At 31.3% G+C, this 20,855-nt stretch overlaps 1 protein-coding gene across 1 annotated transcript; it reads right to left on the reverse strand.

Moving 5' to 3' along the window:
• Window positions 1-652: 652 nt before the first annotated feature.
• LOC133690715 (MADS-box protein SOC1-like) lies at window positions 653-9,286 on the reverse strand. Its single transcript, XM_062110981.1, has 10 exons — window positions 9,123-9,286; window positions 8,865-8,942; window positions 8,626-8,723; window positions 8,296-8,487; window positions 3,031-3,112; window positions 2,375-2,436; window positions 2,160-2,259; window positions 2,024-2,065; window positions 1,746-1,787; window positions 653-1,036 (listed from the first exon to the last, which is right to left on the reverse strand). The coding sequence occupies exons 4-10, from the start codon at window positions 8,475-8,477 to the stop codon at window positions 881-883; spliced, it is 666 nt and encodes a 221-aa protein (XP_061966965.1). The 5' UTR covers window positions 8,478-8,487; window positions 8,626-8,723; window positions 8,865-8,942; window positions 9,123-9,286; the 3' UTR covers window positions 653-880.
• Between the last annotated feature and the right edge of the window lie 11,569 nt (window positions 9,287-20,855).

The following is a 20,855-nucleotide window of genomic DNA, read 5'->3' on the forward strand; positions in this document are numbered from 1 at the left end:
TTAACACACCAGTTTGAAATTTTCCAAACCCACCCTGCATGTTGCGTTTCAAAAATACATTTGTCATGGAAAGGTTTTAGTGTTTTCGGGATTATTTTGATGTATGGATATACAAAATAAAAAGAATTTGAGAAAAAATATTATTTTAATATTTTTTTTTTTAAAAATCACTTTTTAAAAAATTCATACAATACAATATCAAATATACTTATAATATTATATTGTTTATGCAAGCATGGCACACATGTTAGCCATTGCCATGTCCTGGATAGAATAACTTTGGTTGCCATAACTTGTCAAGAAAGCTATAGAATTCGATCATATATGTTTGCGCATGCGTACGGGTGTGTTTTAGTTTATATGCACAATTATTTTTTTAATTTCATGCTGGACAATCCTCCCTTTAGGAACGACATCTATATTTCCTATTCCTCGTACTAGTTCTGTTAACGAACATGATTTAATTGTCCTAAAATGCCCAGAATCAAATGTTATTTACTGCAAGAATGAAGTGCCTGAGGGATGAGTATCATCATCCCATCAAGTAACCAAATATGTTTGAACAAAATGCAGACACAATAACGATCATGATTTCTAAGGGGCATCTACACCCGTTAGTGAACACATTTGAAGAAAATCGGCGGCAGATAAATGCAAAGAGAAAGTCTAATGATATGCAATAAATATATATATCAGTTTACAATTTTAGTTAATCTCCTTCATGGTAGGCTGGTAGCTTTTTTAACAGACAGCTTATAAATTGCTCTTAGAATAATAATATTGCCGTGGTTGTTGCTTGCGCAAATGCAATACAGTTAAAGTCTAAGAATATTTATGAATATGAGAAGGTTGGTCTCACAATAAGAGATGGCGTTCACCACTAGTTTCTTAGAGGGAGGCGCCTTGTTCTTGTTTCTGGTAGTCCAATGAACAATTCGGTCTCCACATCCGAAATTGAACTGCTCTCTCTCTGTTCTTCACAGGGTAAATTCTCTCTCTGTTCCCTTGAGAGTACTCGCCATGGCTGGACGCCAGACTGAAAAGGAAAAATTATATATATTGGCATATAAACAAGTTTGTTGTTTATAAATATTTTGAAAAAGAAGATCAACCCCCCAATGAAACCCCTGAGTTGGTGCTAATTAATTTGGCAAACAATTTCCGGAGGAAAAAATTTCGTAGAATTTACCTGTATTTGTTACAAGTTGTCGATTCATATTAATTGGACTAAATTGTAAACAAAGTATGACGAGTCTACGCTGTAGGTAAACACTTCATTATTTATAATTCAATCCAATTGGGTTGAATTGATGGAACTGTGACGAATACAATTTGACTCTTCTTTTCTTTTTCTTTTTCATAAAGGAGCTTGTTTCTCAAAGTGAGATTTTCCAAATCATTTTCATGTGGAGGATGGTCATGGTTCCAGGCAAGAACGTAGTCTCTCAAATGAAATTCCATGATAAAAGAGTAAGGTTATGCCAGCAAATCGAATTTTTTCAAAACTTCCATGAAGTTCAAATTCTTCACCATCCTAGAATTGTTAGAAATAATTAGATATGCATCCAACATCTAAACCAATATAGCCCAACAACAACTAGATTAGAGATAACGGTTTAGTTAAAGGTACCGAGAAAGAGTAATAAGACATGCAACTGCTGATGGACGATGACAGCAAAATGAGAAATAATAGAAGTTCATGGCCAAAAAATAATAGGAGCGACTACAAGTATAAATTTTTTCACCTTGTTAGACAGCCTTGCATTTTCAGCTGTCAGTTGCTTCTCCTGAAACATACGTATAGGACATGGAACATAAAGTTAGCAATTTGCGGAACACTCTTCAAAAAATCTTATTTACTACGTCACCATATATGTTTGCAAGGAATTCTTCGGGGAAGAGAAGAAAAGATGCCAAGTACCCTTACTGAAACATAATTTGGATTCACAGAAATTCAACTTCTCCACAGCCTTTGAATTCTTTTTTCACTAGTTCTTGGCATAAAAATGAAGTGATTATATACCTTTTGTTTTAGTTGCTCAATCTGTTCTCTGAAAACCTGATTCTGAACATAGGCAAAGAACGAGAATGTTAGCTAGGTTATCAGCTGAATAAGACTTGAAGCAAAAACAAAGTGGTAATGATGTTTATGGCCAAACCTTTCTAGCTCGGATGGTGCTTACACTCCTCTCTAACTGTTGTTCGATTTGTTGCAGTTCTTCAATAGTGCACGATCCCAAACATTCTCCCAGTAGCTTTCTGAAGCATTTTAAAATTAATTTTCAAACATTTACGTATAATATTTAATTCCAACAGTCAATCAATTCATCAAACTATACTATAAGCACAAAAGGTTTAAACTAGTCCTTTGAACCGTTTTGAAACTTCAAGAATCTCTATCTTCTTAATCATGCTAGCTGCTTCGCCCTTCAGTTGCTGCCATTCCAAATTTATATACATGAGAAAATTAAGGGAGAAAAACCGAAAGTTTTTGCTGGCAACCAAAGAGACTAAAAGCAGAAGAAAAGGAAAGTAATCGATGTTAAATATTTTTGTTCAGAAACGTGCAAATGCTGACTGACACTTAAAGATGCCTAAACGGATAAATCTATGCAAGCAGCATAGAACCAAAACCAATAAGATACATATCCCTTTTTAGAGATTCTTCTAGGCAATGAACTCTTATCTCAAAAATGCAGAAGTCCATTTTTGAACAAGACAAGTTCATATCACTTTGGTTGCTTATTTGACAAGGGGCAAGAAGAAGGCAAGATATAACACTGTCTATTTATTACTAGATACCAAATACCAAAGAATCTGCAAGATGTAGCATGATCCTTTACATGGGGCCATGTATCCTAGTGCATGTAATAATGGATTCCTCGCTGTTATTTTTTATATATACTTGCCTCTTTAGAGTGTTTTGATCACTTATGACTCGCAGTTTAATAAATAAAAAACAATCTGCAGGTTTTCATAGAAACTGAAGCTTAGAATCACTGGTTTGATAGAAGAGAAAGGAAGGATAACCTCCATGTTCTGTTCGCTTGTCTGCTTGTTTGTGTTGCTTTCTTTCACATGCCTCTGATAACGTTCAATTGTCTCCTGCACGCTGAAGTCCAATAACAAAGCTATGAATACATATTGCATTTTTATACAAAACAACATGAAAACAAAATAAATGAGTGCTCCTCTCTACAGATCCAACTACTGAACAAAACATATGCGCATTGCTTCTAACTATGGCCAGCTAGTGGCGGAGTTAGAAAGTTTTCCTCAAGGGCTGAAGAACAACGGTATCAAGAAAACAGGGAAACTCTAGATCATAAAAATTAACAATTTTAAAAATCAAATCAAATTTTTAAAGAAAAAGTTACGTTTTGGTTTTTGGTTTTTTGCTTTGAAATCATGCTACTACATGCCAACATCCTCACACCACCACCACCACTATACAACAACTACAATTACTATACACTATTACGACTATTCTCCTCTTTAAATGACTCAATTCCTAACCATCACCACCTTCTTTACCACTAATACTATTATAATCGATTATACGATTGCCATTCCTAGCTATTACCATTCTCCTTGTTACTTCATCATCGCTATCATCTATCTTGTTATTAGAACAATTATCATTAATTCTATTTTCTTCACCATAATCACTATCAAACATGGCCACCATAAGTATCATATTAAAAAAAAATTACAAGTCTACTAGCTAAGTTATTGTTCATCAAGACTCGCAATATTATTCATTATAATAGTATAATAACAAATTTACCCTTGAACAAAAAATACTTTTGAATTAAGATTTAGGAACAAGGGAGTCTTTTCACCATAATAAAATTATCTTTTTTCAAATTATAAAAGGATAGATTCGTCTTTTTATTTTTTACACGGTAAAATTACATAGTTGCCCTATGGTTTTTTGGTTAATATTAAGGAGACTAAGGGAAAGTTTTGTATTTAAGTATTTATTAAATATTATTTTTTAAAAAAAGTTTTTGGTGCGTGTCACACCCACACTAGCAGGAGGGCGGCCCTCTTACGCACATGTCGAGCCATCCAATCACCAAACACTACCTTTCTTAGTGGCATTGAAAAGATCTTGACGTCCACTTCGCGATGAGGCAATGTGTGCGCCAAACACAGCTTTGGTTTGGCATCAATAATCATTTCTTTTTTTTTTCTTTTTTTTCCCTTAACATTTGATCCTTGTCTTTTTATTACTATTTCTTCTTTTTTAATAATCTATAAAATTAGATTTTTTTTTCAATTTCACCCCTTTTCCATTATTTTATCTTTCAAATTTGATCTTTATTCTTATGATTGCTATTTATTTTATTTGGGATCTTTTCTTAAATTGGTTTTTTTTACAATTTCATTCTCTTTAAATTTATTTTTCCTATTAAACTTGATCTTCATTCTTTTTATATATATTTTTTTACTATAGAAATTTTTTAACATTGGTATTTTTTTCTAATTTTATCCTTCAATATTAAATTAGTTGAGAACTAAGCTTCTTGAATGAGGATTTCAAGGATTGCGAGCTTTAGAAGTTAACCCAAGTTTAGGAGGTTCGTCTGGGTTTACTTGGCATTTTTTTTTAAGCTTATATTTTTTCAGTTTCGTCCTTCAGCATTTATTTGATTAGAGACTGGGCGATCTGTTATTTTTTTTATTTGTTTTATTGTTGAATTTCTCACTAATTTAAAAAATAAACCGGTTATTTTAGGTATTTTTGTTTATTATTCTTTATTGAATTTTCTTTGGCTAATTTTTAAAATTTATATTTTTTCTGATTTAATATTAAATTAGTTAAGAATTGAGTTTCTTCATAGGTTGCGAGTTTGAGATATTAGTCCAGGTTTTAAAGGCTCACCTGAGTTTGCTTAGTTTTTTTTTTTTAGCTCATATATTTTTCAGTTTCATCTTTCAGTATTTACATTATTAATTATTAAGATCTATTTTTTTATCTATTTTCTATAAGAGTTTTTGTAAATTTTCAAAATAACTCGTGTTATTTTTGGACTTTTTACTTGTTGTTTGTTTTATTGAATTTACTTTGATAATTTTTTAAATTAATATTTTCTTTTAATTTTATCATTCAACATTATATCAATTAAAAATTTATTTGTTAAGAGATCTCGGATCGAATCGATATTGATATACCAATTCAATCAGAGATCTCTTATTAAATTGGAATAAGTTCAGCCACGGATCACGAAATCTTGGTGATCTTCTCTATCTAATGAATAATAAATAGGGGAGTCTACTTTGAAATCGTCCAGGGAAATCGTCCGCCTTGGAACCACCCCCGAGTCTATGTCTTCAACAGGAATTACACAAGGGTAGATTGATACAATAGAAACCTCTGGAAAATGCTCGCCCGTAACCTAATAGATAAAGTAGAGTACATAGTCTGTTTTAGGGACTTACAACTTATCCATTCAATGATTTTGGCACTGAATGTTATGTTCTCAAAATAAAATGGGTAATGTCGGTCGGGTGAATTCAATAATAGATGTCTGTTGGCAAATTGAGATTTTTCCATATCGCACTTCTATTTGTCATGAGGTAATTTCCTTCAACATGTTATTCCTAGGCTTTAGTTTCTCACACTGTCACCTAGTTACAATTATTATCACGTCATAATAATAATAATAATAATAATAATATGTTTTTATATTTCATATGCTAATTCTAAATGACAAATTTTCCTTTTAGGTATATTTTTTAAAACAAGGCCCAATTTTTAGAAAACTAGAAACAAGTTTCGGTGATTTGAAAAAAGTAAACCGCAGACTTTATCAAACGAGATTGGAGAAACGATTCTGGAATTCAATATTCTTGTATTTCGATGTTTGTGATGAACTTTGTTTTTTATTACAAATTCTTAAGGTAACTAGCATAATACTATATAACACCCTTACGACAAGTCATCAGGTGTTATAATGAAATCTAGTCTTTTGAAATTGAAAGTTTATTTGTATGAAAAATCATGAAAGCTCTCACGCAGTGATATTAAGAAAATTAAAATATAAGATTTTTTAAAAAAAAATTCTTGAGATTTAAAATTATATCTTACTTCTTTCCTTGATTATTTTTAAATCATTTTATATTGAGGCATATGAAAAAACAAATTAAGTTCATATTATTTTTGTCATAATATTATATATAATAAGCATATATTCATTATTCTATTAAATCTAATTTATAGTACTTGTAAGAGTGGGATTCCATAAATTAAGTGATGGAATCAATTCCATTCCATAGAAGGAATTAAAACTAGGGGAGGCGACATTTTTAGAATGTGAGATTCCTTAGGAAATTAAACTGAAATAAACCAAATACAAAAATATTCATAATCTTACGATATTATTTCCCCGATTCCATGAACTTAATATCACTTTAAGATGACATTCTAACTTGGGAAATTCACTACATTACCACAAATGTGGATACTTTGGCAAAGCCTTGCAAAAATAGAATGCGAACCAAATTCTCAATATGACTATAGGACTTAATATGTGACTTATGAGCACTTACACAAGAAAATAATTAAAGAACAAGGAAAAAGGATAACGCTTTTATGGAATCATAAACATACTTTCAAGCAAGAAAAAGGAAAACCAACGGACGTGAAAGCATCAGTTGATTAGGAGAACCGTACCCTTGTTATATATTTGAAATGAATAAAAAAATATATACTTTTTTTAATGATCAAGGTATTTTTGGGGATAGTTTTCATGGAACAAGATAAGGTTTTCTTCAGGAGGGATAGTGTCCAAATTCAAACTTGTACGTTTTTAATGTATTAATTCGACTTCAAAGAGATAAATACAATTAAATCAAAGAGATTAATACGGCTTAAAACCAGAAACCAGGGTATATTATCCAATCTCCAGTAATAAATTCAATTAAAAAATTACTAAACAACTAACGGAATCTAATTATCAACCCTTTCTCTTCCCTTCCTGTAGAAATAGCTCGTGCTAATCTTCTTTCAAAAGAATTTGAAACGTTCATCTACACATTTATTAGGAACATTTGCACTTGAGCAGCCTCTAAGACTATTATTGCGAAAAAGTCTATCCATGGCACCCTCAGATCCTTCTTTCTCTAAGCACACTAGAGAGACATATACCGTCAATTTCTTAAGACAGACTGCACTTGAAAAATCGCCTCGACAATCCCTAGAAAAACTTAACTTCAACATACATCCAAGTTGGTTCAAGAATTGAAGTACCTTATTGACTATAAAATCTAAATACGCTGTTTCTTCCATCAACAACTACTGTAAGGGATGTTACCTCTTTGTTTTGAACTGACAAGTGATGCTACTTCATGTATATAAGAGATCACGAATTGTTATTACAAGTTTTAACGGACAAGAGACCCTACCACATATAACAGGTGTTTGCATGCATCATAAATATTACATGATTTTTTTTTCTTTTTTCTATGACTAGTCGATAATTAGTTTTCAACTTGGCATAGGCTTTGTTCCGCTAATCTAATTACCGAAATAATACCCCTTTGGATGCTTTTTTTTTTCTATATATGTTTTTTTTTTGTAACTTGAAAACTTATAGGATATATGGGTACAAGTTGATCTACGAACTCATAGTCTCTGTTCACTTTGTTAGTAATGAAGTGAAACTGCTAAAGTGTTTTATTCCTTAGGCATTGTACCCAAATCTGATCAACAGGAAAGCCTACAGTCATAATATTATCTCTACAAGTATACCAAAACACTCAACCCTGAATTGGGCTCCTAGACCGTTATCTGCATAATTCAGATTTATTTGAGGTCCATATGCACGAGAAGTAGAGTTTATAATACGGATTTTCGCTAACTCTATATGCCTCTATATCGTACACAAAAACTTCAAATCCCAGAGAGAAAAATAATTAGAAAGGAAAAGGTATGAGAAAAGGAATCACTAGGATCGTAGTAGAGGATAACAAAAGAATCCCAACGTCCTGCAAGGATAGGATCAAGGTCTGTGCTACTATGTGTACACGTGTCTGACTTGTTTGTTTCTGAGAGAGAGGCACACTAATGAGATCTTGCATATAGAACCCTAGGGTGCAGGAACCATACCAGCATGGTACATGAAAATGAAAAGGAAAAACAATGCAGGAACTCAAAAGCTTCCATGGAAAGAGGGTGGTTTGATAAAAAAAAGAAGAGAGTGATACATGAATTAACTCTATATATATATATATGTGTGTGTGTGTGTGTGTGTGTAAACCATGGAAGGAAAGCTGTGCAAAAGATGATACCTTGAGCTTCCAAATTCATAGAGCTTCCCTCTAGGAGAGAAGACGATAACGGCGACCTCAGCATCACAAAGAACTGATAGTTCAAAAGCCTTCTTCAGCAGTCCATTTCTCCGCTTAGAGAAGGTGACTTGCCTGCTTGTAGCGTTCTCTATGCGCCTCATTTGAGTCTTTCCTCTCACCATTTCTTTTTACCTTCTCAAGCATGTGAAGACCAATACATATTGAAAAGACTTAGCTTAGTTTACAGATTTCTTCAATTAAAAAAAAAAATAGAGCTTGTGAAGCAAAAAGGATTTGATTCAAAGAGGGAACGAGAAAAGTTAAGCTTACCAAATAGACTCCACCCAGATGAAAGGGTTTCTAGTTTCTAGGTAACGAGGAGGAAGAACTACAAAAATCTGGACTTTGGAAGCAACGACAAGACAACCCTGTTGAAGAAGCAACAGTACTCTTGATGGATTGATTCAAGGATGCAAGAGAGTAAATGCTAGGGAAGTAATCAATTGAAAAAATGGTTTCAAGAAGCCAAAGGAACAGACAGAACCTTAATGAAAAAGAGAGAAACCTACCGAATAGGCAAAAAACCCACGAGATATTTAATCATGAAGAGAATGCTACAAGCCAGAAAAGGAAGCAGCTAAGGAAATCTGAGGATAAAAGGCAATACCCAAAAACAGCCAATAAGTTTTTTACTGAGAGAAGTAAAGATGCGGTTGATTTGCTCAGAGAAGATGTGCGAGGCAAACCACAAGGCATGCTCTCCAATTCATATAGCAATGGAGAGGTGAAAGAAAAGGAGTCAATGAGGGGAGATTTGGAAATCTTACCGAATTGGCAAATACCCAGAGTGGCCTGTACTAGAGGAGCAACCGGAAAGAAATAAAGGTGACAAAAAAGGAACGCAACTTGTTAAACAGTAAAAACCTGAGGTTTGTGGGTAATGGCCAAACCAGAAAGATTTTTGTCTGGCTACTATTTTTTAGTCTCTTTTGTGATTGATGGATACTCAAATTCCCTTTTTTAGTCACCACCCAGAGAGTCAGCAAAGACCTCCTCGCACAAACAACCCAAGGCCTTTCCTTGTTCATCAATCTTTTATCTTTATCAAAATTCCTCAAAACCCACCTATTAAGGGACCGTTTGGGAACGCGGCTGCGGCCGCGTTCCCAAAAAATTTGAAAATTTTTTGTTTTTTTTTTTTGCTAAAATTTAATATGGTTTGTACGTTTTGGATCGTTTTGATGTGCTGATGTCAAAAATGATTTTTAAAAAATGAAAAAACATCGTTGGCATGCATTTTGGCACGAAAAGTTATTTGAAAAGCACCCGCAACCACACTGTAAGAGTAGCAACATTTAAAGAGTTATTACTATCATATAAAAATAAGAGGGAATTATTGCTAATTGAAATTACATTTACCTATTAAGTTTTGAAAAATTAAAATTTACATACTAGATCAAAAATAATCAAAATACCCTCGTGTATAGTAGAACAAACATGAATTGATTGAAAACTATTCATTGAAATTGATTTCTCATCCCTCTTTCTCTATGACAATAACAACTCGTTTTCTTGTTTCCTCGTGAATCAAACATCAAAGAAAGATGAGCTCTCTTTGTTTAGATCTTGGTTAATTACTTGGTCTCAAAGACGGTTTTTGAAAAGGGTTTTTTTTTATTGGAATTTTAAGATTGATATAGGATTCTTTTAAAATGGAGGGTTGATTTTAGATTTAACACTTGATAATTGTATTATTATAAGTGATGATGAGAAAAAAAACAAGACGAGAGAGGGTTGGCAAGGGCCAATTGCTTTGACTTATCTTTTTTAAGATATTTCGAGTTAGGTTTAGGCATTCCATTTGCTTCGACGATCTGCTTTATGTGTTCCATAATGCTTTCCTGTTTGGTCTCATCTATATTAGAGGTCTCAAGATTTCCACTAGCCATGACTTGATCTTTGAAAGAAATCGTGCTTTGATATCAAGTTAGGTTTTTTTCTTCAAGTCATTAAGCTTTATGTCTTTACCAGTCGAAATTAAAATTGTTCCTTTTTTATTTATAAATACATGAAGAATAAGACCCGTTTAAAGACTTTTTTCTCAATGCCCTCGTTTTCATCTTGGTTTTCTTCTTTAGATTTATGAATACATGGAGAATAGGGCTGGGTTTTTGTTGAATCTAAGTTTTTATTGCTTCTATCTTTATCAATCAAAATTAAAAATTGGGTATTTATTGAATTTGGGTTGTTATGAAATGAGTACTAAATGGGATCTTGGAAATTACAAAAGACTCTAGAGGCACATCGAAACTTCAATTATGATATCACTGATACAATTAGAAAGATCTTTACGAAACGAATCTAATAACACCGAGGGAGGTTGCTAACAAGAGTGGGCACACTCTTCGTCCAAAGACAATTGTGCACTTACAATAAAAAGATGTGAGAGAGAAAGAAAAAAACCTTTAAGGCAACTCCGAGCTATGTATGTGAAAGTATCATCTTGCTTATACTTTGTTATTCGTAGATGTGTGTGTTAAAGGAATGATGTTGTGGGTTTTTTGTGTTTGTTAAAATGCCTATGTGAACTTGCAAGATGTTATTTTTATGTTGGCCTTTGATGTTAGTAGAAATTTAGAAAATATGCATTATAATTTTAGTATGGAGATAGGTTTTGAATATTTTAGTAATCAATTTGATGTTTTGATTGAAAATCAAGGTGTTTTTGCACTAGATATGTAGTTATGCATTTTGGTGATGCATTGGAATTCTTCCCATCAAAATATTAGATCCTTAGAATTGTTAAAGTCTGAAGCTTGGTATATTATATCTTTGGATTTTGGTGATTCGAAGCTATGGTGGATTAATGGAGTTAAGTTGTGGGATATGTGTGTTTATAACTGAATTAAATAGTACTTGGATAGTCCATGTGTTAAAACCGAGTTGGTGATTTATATTTATATTGTTGATGATCTCCTGGTATCCATTAAGCTCGGGAATAGGATTTGGGTGTTTGGATAATGGATGATCACACGTTCACGTCAATATTCCATTTCTAGAAACTGGAAGAGTAGAGGATTGGTGGTTGATGTCTCAGTCCCTGCAAAACAATCCCTTTTGTGAGGGAGTTTGAGATCCTCTAATGATTAATTTAGTGACTTTATAGCAAGGGATTATAATAAATGAAGAAATAAGCATTAAACTCTAAGAATAAGATTTTTTTGTTCTTAGTCTTTTATGATAAATGCTTTGATAATATATGATAAAAGAATAAAGATCATAAATCGTTTACCTGGATGGTTTGGAGAGTATTTATAGTCCTTACACTATGAACCATGTCCTTTTTCTCAAGGTGCCGAAAGTTTTTTCCTTTCAAATGTTTTAGTAAGGAAAAATTCTTTTGTATCAATATTAATGTTGATGAAAATATCTCATACACAACATTAATGTTGATGGAAATTACCTTTTGACATATTTGGTGTTGAGAGACAAATGATAGAGCTATAAAAGACTTGTATGCCTTATTTTGCATGCAAGATTAATGTGGATGAGAATAACTCTTTTGTAGCATAAATGTCGATCGAAATATATCCACAGCTCTTAAAGGACTTTCACACACCTAGGGGTGCAAGGAAATGATTGTCTTAATATTTATCATTGTGTCAGATCCACGTACACTTGGGCCTGGTGGCATCATGCCAGACCCACAAGTATTTGAGTTCAGCATGTAGTTGAGCCCTAAAGTATTGGGTCTGGTATCTCGCCAGATCCACATGTATTTGGGTTCAACATGTAGCCGAGTCTAAGAATGTCAGGTCTAGCATCTTGACAGGCGCACAAGTGTTTGAGTTCAGCACGTAGCTAAGCCCTAAAATATTGGGTCTGACATCTCTTCAAATTCACAGGCATTTGTGCTCCACGCATAGCCAAGCCTAAAAGGGGTTAGATTGGTATCTCGCCTGATCCACATGTGTTTGGGTTCAACACGTAGTCGAGCCCATGAGTGTGGGTCTGATATCTTGTCATATCCACAGACGCTTGAGCTCCACATGTAGTCGGGTCCAAGAGTATTAGATCTAGCATCTTGACAGGCGCACAAGTGTTTGGGCTCGGTACACAACTGAGCTCAAGGGTGTTGGATTTGGCAAAAGAATTGGACCCACATCACCCGAGTTTGTTATCTTGTCAAGCTTATGCATGTTAGGTCATCACCATATCTTTGACCCTTTTATTTGTGGGTTGAAGTCATATAAAATATATTGATCCATCACTCATTTTAACATCTAGGATGGTATTTTCTATAAGAAATATAGAGAGAGAAGAAAAATTAAGTAATTTCTTGTAAAGGTTTAGGGGGTGTTTTAGAGTATGGTAGCGGTTGCTTTAAAGTGTTTTTCACTCGGAAATACATTAAAATAATGATTTTTAATTTTAAAAAATTATTTTTTATATCAGCACATTAAAACAATCAGAAAACACAAAAAAAAATTCAAATTTTATCTAACTCTTATTTGGAATGCAATATCAAACAATATCTTATAGCAAGAGTTTTTCTTGTAGTGGGGAAATAGAGGTTTGGAAGTGTTTGAAGCTTTTTGTTTTTTTCTTTTGTCAGTGGAGTTTTTCTCAGACTTTAATTTTTCTTGTATTCTCTGAGCAACAAAACCGAGAATTAAAAAGTTCTTGTTTGTGCTTGATGACTGATAGAGTTAAAGATGGGATTCCTCATGATCAGCGAGCCTTGATTTTGAGTTTTCTATCATATCAAGCTTTTAAATGTTTTAGCGATTAGATATATAGTTTTCAGCACTCAAATTCCTGCGATTTTTCAGCCTTGATTCTGATATTTATGAATAATCCAACTTCTCATATTATTTTATTGATATTTTTTTAAAAAAAAAATGTGTTAAAGAAGTGAAAATCTTGAACAGTCATAGTTATAAATAAAAGAGGGGACTAATACCATTCAAAGGGAAAGGAGGGCTCTTACATAGTACAATGATAGAAACATATCAGCATCCATCCGTATGATTACGTAACCTTTGAGCCAATGAGGATTCGAAAACGCATTGGAGAGAGATTACTTCTTTTACTATTTTTCTGCCAAACCTCCATAGGCTCTGCCTGCACGTGGATATTGGGACCAGCCCTGCCCTCCCTCCCTCCCTCCCTCCTCTCTGTCTCTCTCTCATTCCTCACTCTCTGCCTTGTATGGTGCGTCAAGCCTCCGTACAGGTAAAAAATGAAGAGTGGTTTTGGTACTCCTCTTTTTCCCTTCACTATTTTGGAAAGGATCTTTGCATCCACACTCCACTTCTAGGAACTTACTATGAGTGCCAGCTATCTACTCTCCACGTGTTCAAAGCATCTCCGTCTCCACATGCTAGAACATTTTTAATGCCCAAAGTTGGTAAAAAAACCATGTTGTTTATATGGTTTTCTTAAAATATTGTTTACGCTAACTCGGTCGGTTGGGATATCTCGACGGTCTTAAAAAAAATTTAATAAAAAAATAAATTTTTAATATTTTATTTTTTGACGGGTTTGAGAATGGGTTAATACACACTCCACTTAAGATTATTGGGTGTTTTTTTCTTTCTAATACAATTGGACAAATATTTAATAGAAGATAAAAGTTGTTAGAGAGATATGATGGCGCGATCGAAAACGACAATATATTTCACTTCTTTGACTTAAGAACATGAGACCCATTCATGTCTTTCATTAAAAGACGCAAAATATATCCATATCTTGTAGTTCTCCAAAGTTTTAGAAAAACATGGTTTCTATGTTTTTTTACTTTTCACAAATGATTAAAAAAATAAAAATAAAAATAATATTCTATATGCAAACAATTTTAGCAATATAAAATGTTAAATAAATTTTCTTTTATTATATTTGAAAAAATATAAATTTATAACCTATCCAACCCAATGTTGAATTGGGTTGGTGGGAGAAACCCAATTCCCCCACCAACCCAATGTCGAGAACAAAATTGAAAAAATAAAAGATTTGAGTCGGCTCGAGTAATCCTATCAAACCTATGACTTGGATCAGCCTGCTCAAACCCATGACTTGGTTTATAAGAATGGAATAAGCCCATTAAAAGCAAATAAAAAAATATCACGAACTTAAATCTCAACCAACCTAATATTGATAGATGAACTCGAAAAAAAAAATAACTACCAAAAAGTACCCGAGAAAAATTATCCAAGTCAACACGGGTTAACTTGCCAAGTCCGCGACCCGGGTCACGATACCGAGATAATCACATGAAAAGAAAATAAAAAAATCAAAAAACTCAATTCTCAACTAACCCAATGTTGAAGTATAAAATTGAAAAACAAATTCAATTAAAAATATAGCCTAAAAAAACAATTTGAATCAACTCAAGTTAATCTACCAAATCCTTGACTCAAGTCATGATATCGTGATAACCCTATAGAAAGAAAATTGACAAAAGTTACAAAACTCAATTCTTAACTAACTCAATATTGAAAGATAAAATCATTAAAAAAAATTCAAAGAATAAGGACCAAATTTGACATCAAAAAATAAATGAACTAACCTAATATTCAATGATGAAATAAAAAAAATAAAAATCCAAAGAATAAGACCAAAATTGACATAAGAAATTAAATGATAGCCCACTTTAATTTTTTTTTTTTAGAGAGAGTTGGATGCAAAAACTGAGGAGGGGAGAGAGAAAAGAGAAATGAGAAGTAAAAAATGAAAAAAAGGGTTTAAAGACAAAATTGAATCTTCTACTGGAGCATGTGCCATCTTTACATGACATTGAGATGATTCGGCTGACATCAAGAAAGGGCATAATTAGGGTTCGGTGAATGTTGGGCGCGCCCTCCAAGTACGGCGACCTATTTCACTCGTTAACGCGTATAATACACATGTTAACCAATTCTTGATCTTTAATTTAGTTCGGTTCTTTAACCTTTATTTCAATTTTAAATGCAGTCCCTAAAGTTTTAAATATTCTAAATCAATGAAATTGATTTTTTATTCTTCAAATCAAGCATTAATCGAGCGTGAAATTCTTTTCTTGACAACCCAATAAGAAGCCATTTGAAATAGAAAATAAAGACCAATAATAAATCAACTTAATTTTCAAAAATTAAATCAAAGAAAAAAGAAAACTTCAGTGACCAGAAAAACAATAGTATTATCACAATCCACAATATATGAGTTAATCTATAGTAAAAATCCTAAATGTTTAGGTCTCTTTTAACAGCGCTAATTGTTGGTTTTCGTGTGTTGTTGTTGAATGTATGTTTTTGGAAGTGATTTGGAAGGTTTTTTTTAACTTTTGATTATAAAATTAAAAGGGAAGTTATAACAATTATGAATTTAATGATAAATTTAAATATAAATTATAAAGGTTGTTGTCATTAATGATAAGCTATATTATATTATTATTCATACTTCGAATTTAATGCTCATTTTCTGTCCGGATAGTTTTTATACGTGGAAATATAATTTTTATTTCGTAAAACGGGGGGAGGGGGGGCCCTACTATTTAGGTCTCGAATTTTACTGTAATTCAATCATATTTTTGAAAAAAATTAATTTTTTAAATTTTTAATTATTATTTTTTAAATTTTTTATTATTTTATGTACTAATATTAAAAATAAAAAATATATTTTTAATATATTTTTAAATAAAAAATACTTTAATAAATAACATCCATCATATTATCTCAAATAGGCTCTTAAAATCTTGATTCTTCATAGATCTTTTATAAAACAAGGTGGGCACCCATTAGTTGAGATAATAAGATTATTATTTAATGCCAGTAGGGAAAGACTTTGAAATGATATACTCTAGTTTATTTATTTATAATAATTGTGTTCCATTTTAGTAAAATGAATAAAATTTAGAATAAAAAGAATTAAACTAATGAGAGATATATTTGCTGTGTAATTTAATTAGGGAAGTGAAACTCTAGAAATTTATAATTTAATTATACAGATGTGTAAATTATTTGTAAATTAAAAGTCTTATCTTCTAAAATTTAAAATGTAATATTAATATGTAAATTTAAATGTATAACTTTAATCTAATGTTTGTAACTCTAAGTACTTATTTAACCATGCATGTTTATAGTTGAAATCGAATTTTTTACTGGAATTACATTATATGATGATATTGAATAAAATGTGTTGTGTTGATGATAATGAGTTAGGTTGAGATCCAAGATGATTGGATCAGGATGTAAAATAAAATTGAAAGTGTAATATGATTTTGTCGATAATTTGGGACCTTCTAGTATAGAGAGGACTCTGCTAAAATTTTGGTAATCTTGTATTAAAAAAAATTTACCTGAAAATTTTCAATGTATCGTGGAAAAAAGAACGTAGAAATTCAAGGTTATTACAAGGGAGCATATTGATCTATTTAGTTGTTAAGTGATTTTGCTTTTTATTTTACAATTTTGGTTTGAATCTTCTACTAGAGCACGTGCCACCTTTACATGAAGAGGACATTGAGACGATTCGGCTGGCATCAAGAAAGGGCATTATTAGGGTTCGGTGAATATTGGACGCGCCCTCCAAGTACGGTGTATAATACACATGTTAGCCAATTCTTGATCTTTAATTTAGTTTAGTTCTTTAACCCTTATTTTAATTTCAAATGTAGTCCCTAAAGTTTCAAATGTTCTAAATCAATAAAATTGATTTTTTATTCTTCAAACCAAGCATTAATAGAGCACCAAATTCTTTTCTTGACAACCCAATAAGAAGCCATTTGAAATAGAAAATAAAGACAGATAATAAATCAACTTAATTTTAAAAAATTAAATCAAAGAAGAAAGAAAACTTCAGCGATCAGAAAAACAATAGTATTATCACAATCCATAATATATGAGTTGATCTATAGTAAAAATCCTAAATGTTTAGGTTTCTTTTAACAGGGCTAACTGTTAGTTTTCGTGTGTGGTTGTTGAATGTATGTTTTTGGAAGTGATTTGGAAGGTTTTTTTTAACTTTTGATTATAAAATTAAAAGGGAAGTTATAACAATTATGAATTTAATGATAAATTTAAATATAAATTATAAAGGTTGTTGTCATTAATGATAAGCTATATTATATTATTATTCATACTTCGAATTTATTGCTCATTTTCTTTCCGAATAGTTTTTATGCGTGGAAATATAATTTTTATTTCGTAAAACAGGGGTGGGGGGGTTAACAACATCACCGTAAAAGGTTCTACTGTTTAGGTCTCGAATTTTACTGTAATTCAATCATATTTTTGAAAAAAATTAATTTTTTTAATTTTAAATTATTATTTTTTAAAAAAATTATTGTTTTGATGTACTAATATTAAAAATAATTTTTTAAAAAATAAAAAAAATATTATTTTAATATATTATTTTAAATTTGTTTTTAATAAACAACATCACCATAAAAGGTTTTACTGTTTAGGTCTCGAATTTTACTGTAATTCAATCATATTTTTTTAAAAAAATTAATTTTTTAATTTTAAATTATTATTTTTTTAAAAAATTATTGTTTTGATGTACTAATATTAAAAATAATTTTTTAAAAAAAATATAAAAAATATTATTTTAATTTTTTTAATAAATAACATCTATCATATTATCCCAAATAGGCTCTTGAAATCTTGATTGTTCATGGATCTTTTATAAAACAACGTGGGCACCCATTAGTTGAGATAATAAGATTATTATTTATAATTTAATTATACAGATGTGTAAATTATTTGTAAATTAAAAGTCTTATCTCCTAAAACTTGAATTGTAATATTAATCTATAAATTTAAATATATAACTTTAATATAATGTTTGTAACTCTATGTACCTATTTAACCATGCATGTTTATAGTTGAAATCAAATCTTTTACTTGAATTACATTATATGATATTATTGAATAAGATGTGTTGTGTTGATGATGATGAGTTGGGTTAAGATCCAAGATGATTGGATCAGGATGTGAAATAAAATTGAAAGTGTAATATGATTTTGTCGATAACTTGAGACCTTTTAATATAGGAAATATATAACTTTAATATAATATTTGTAACTCTATGTACCTATTTAACCATGCATGTTTATAGTTGAAATCAAATCTTTTACTTGAATTACATTATATGATATTATTGAATAAGATGTGTTGTGTTGATGATGATGAGTTGGGTTAAGATCCAAGATGATTGGATCAGGATGTGAAATAAAATTGAAAGTGTAATATGATTTTGTCGATAACTTGAGACCTTCTAATATAGGAAATATATAACTTTAATATAATGTTTGTAACTCTATGTACCTATTTAACCATGCATGTTTATAGTTGAAATTGAATCTTTTACTTGAATTACATTATATGATATTATTGAATAAGACGTGTTGTGTTGATGATGATGAGTTGGGTTGAGATCCAAGATGATTGGATCAGGATGTGAAATAAAATTGAAAGTGTAATATGATTTTGTCGATAACTTGGGACCTTCTAATATAGGAAAGACTCTGCCAAAATTTTGATGGAACTTGTATAAAAAAAAATTACTTGAAAATTTCAATGTTGTTATAAGGGAGCATATTGATCTATGTAGTTGTTAAGTGATTTTGCTTCTTATTTTACAATTTTGGTTTGAATTTTAGGAATTACATAGGAGAAATCAATCTAATAACTTAATTTTGGTGTCAAAAACTAGTCCAATGATACCTTAATGCACTAATCTTCGGCCGGGCCAAATTCTATCTAGTGTAAAAAAGATAAAAATTTATGATTTAGGTCATAAACCCAACAGGATCCGGTAAGATGACTTCATTTGATTATATGATAGGAAAAAAAAATAACGATAGTACATGGACTAAAAAACAAAAGTGTGGTTATGATGGCTTGCATATAAGAAGAGCTTGCCATAAGAAAAAGATTATGAAGCTCAATTTCTAGATAATCTAATGTTGAATAATAAAATTGAAAAAGAATTAAAAAGGGATAAAAAAAATTTGATCTGAATCAACTCAAGTTAACATGTCAAACATGCGATCAAGATCATGAGATCGGAATAACCCCATATAAAGCAAATTGAAAAAAAATACGATTCTTAATTTCAAAAAGTTAAAATATAGAAGAATAAAATTTAAAAAAATCAATTAACTAAAAGGATAAAAAACATCAGTAAACCCGAGCAAGACCATCAGACCACGCAAATAGAAGGTAAAACGAAACTTATAGAGCTCAATTCTCAAACTAACTCAATGTTAAAGGACAAAATCAGAAAAATATTCAATCTTTTAAAAAATAACTCGATTCACATGAGGTAACCCAAAAAACCTACGACTTAGGTCATGAGACTAGAATAATCAACTTATAAATGGAAGCAAAGAAAATCATGAAACTGAATTTCTAATAAATATCGTATTGCAGGATGAAACTGAAAAAACAAATTGGTGTAAAAAAAGATAAAAAAAATATTTATGTCAACTAGGATTATTATTTCAAATAGTGACCCAAGTCATGAGACGAAGATCATAAATAAAACAAATGTCAAGAAGACCAACTCCTAACCAACTCAATGTCAACTAATGAAATTTAAAACAAGTTCAATTCTATAAAAGGACCTAAAGTAAGAAAAATTAAAATTAAAAAAAATAAAGATCAAATTTAAAACAAAAACAAAATGATATGACAAATTTGGTTTTTTGTAAAGCAGTTTAATACCTATCATATGAGAGAGGAAAAGAAACAAAAGCGGGGGGACGACATGCGCTACACCACGAGGAAGATCTTGTTGCATCGCTTTCAACGCAACAATGAATGCTAATGTTCTGTAATCAGAGGCAGCTACACGCTTTGTTAGAACATGAAAGCTAATCTCTATACGTTGATGCGCGTGAAACACATGCACCAATCAATTTGCACTACTTGTTTATCCTAGCTTATTATATTTTTTCACTTTAAATTTTTATTTTTTAATACTTGAAATATGTCAACATGATTTTATTTTATTATGTAAAACCAAATCAAGTATCAATCTATGGCCAAAATTTTCCTTTTAACATTGTGAGAACCACTATAGCACAATCAAATACCTTATTAGTGACAAGACAGCCGGCAAATTGAGGTTAAATTGCACTTCTTTAATGAAATGTTGATAGTAGCATGTTGAGCAGGAAAAGGAGCCCGCAGGCGGTTGTTGCCGAGAGATGTCAATCAATTGTCAACCACTAATTTCATTAACAAACAAGAATTCAACAACCAATAATTTCATCAAATTTAATTATTGAGAGCACCGGTGTTTACCAAAGACTAACTTTTTAATACTTTTCACATATCTTATGTCGACACCTGTCAGTGAGTTTGTGGATTTCATGACAATTATGGTCATTGTCTTTATTTGATCTAGATTTTGCTTTTTCGGGGGATGATGTTCAGTTCAGTCTTAACCGAGGAAATTAAGGTATGGTGTGTGTTTTTGAGTGCAATGGACCCACACGGCATGCTCTGATCCTATTTTTTTTTAATATATATATATATATTGCCCTAAAAACTGGATAGTGATCCTACGGTCCAGAT

The sequence above is a fragment of the Populus nigra genome, chromosome 4, assembly GCF_951802175.1.
Source record: "Populus nigra chromosome 4, ddPopNigr1.1, whole genome shotgun sequence".
NCBI lineage: Eukaryota > Viridiplantae > Streptophyta > Magnoliopsida > Malpighiales > Salicaceae > Populus > Populus nigra.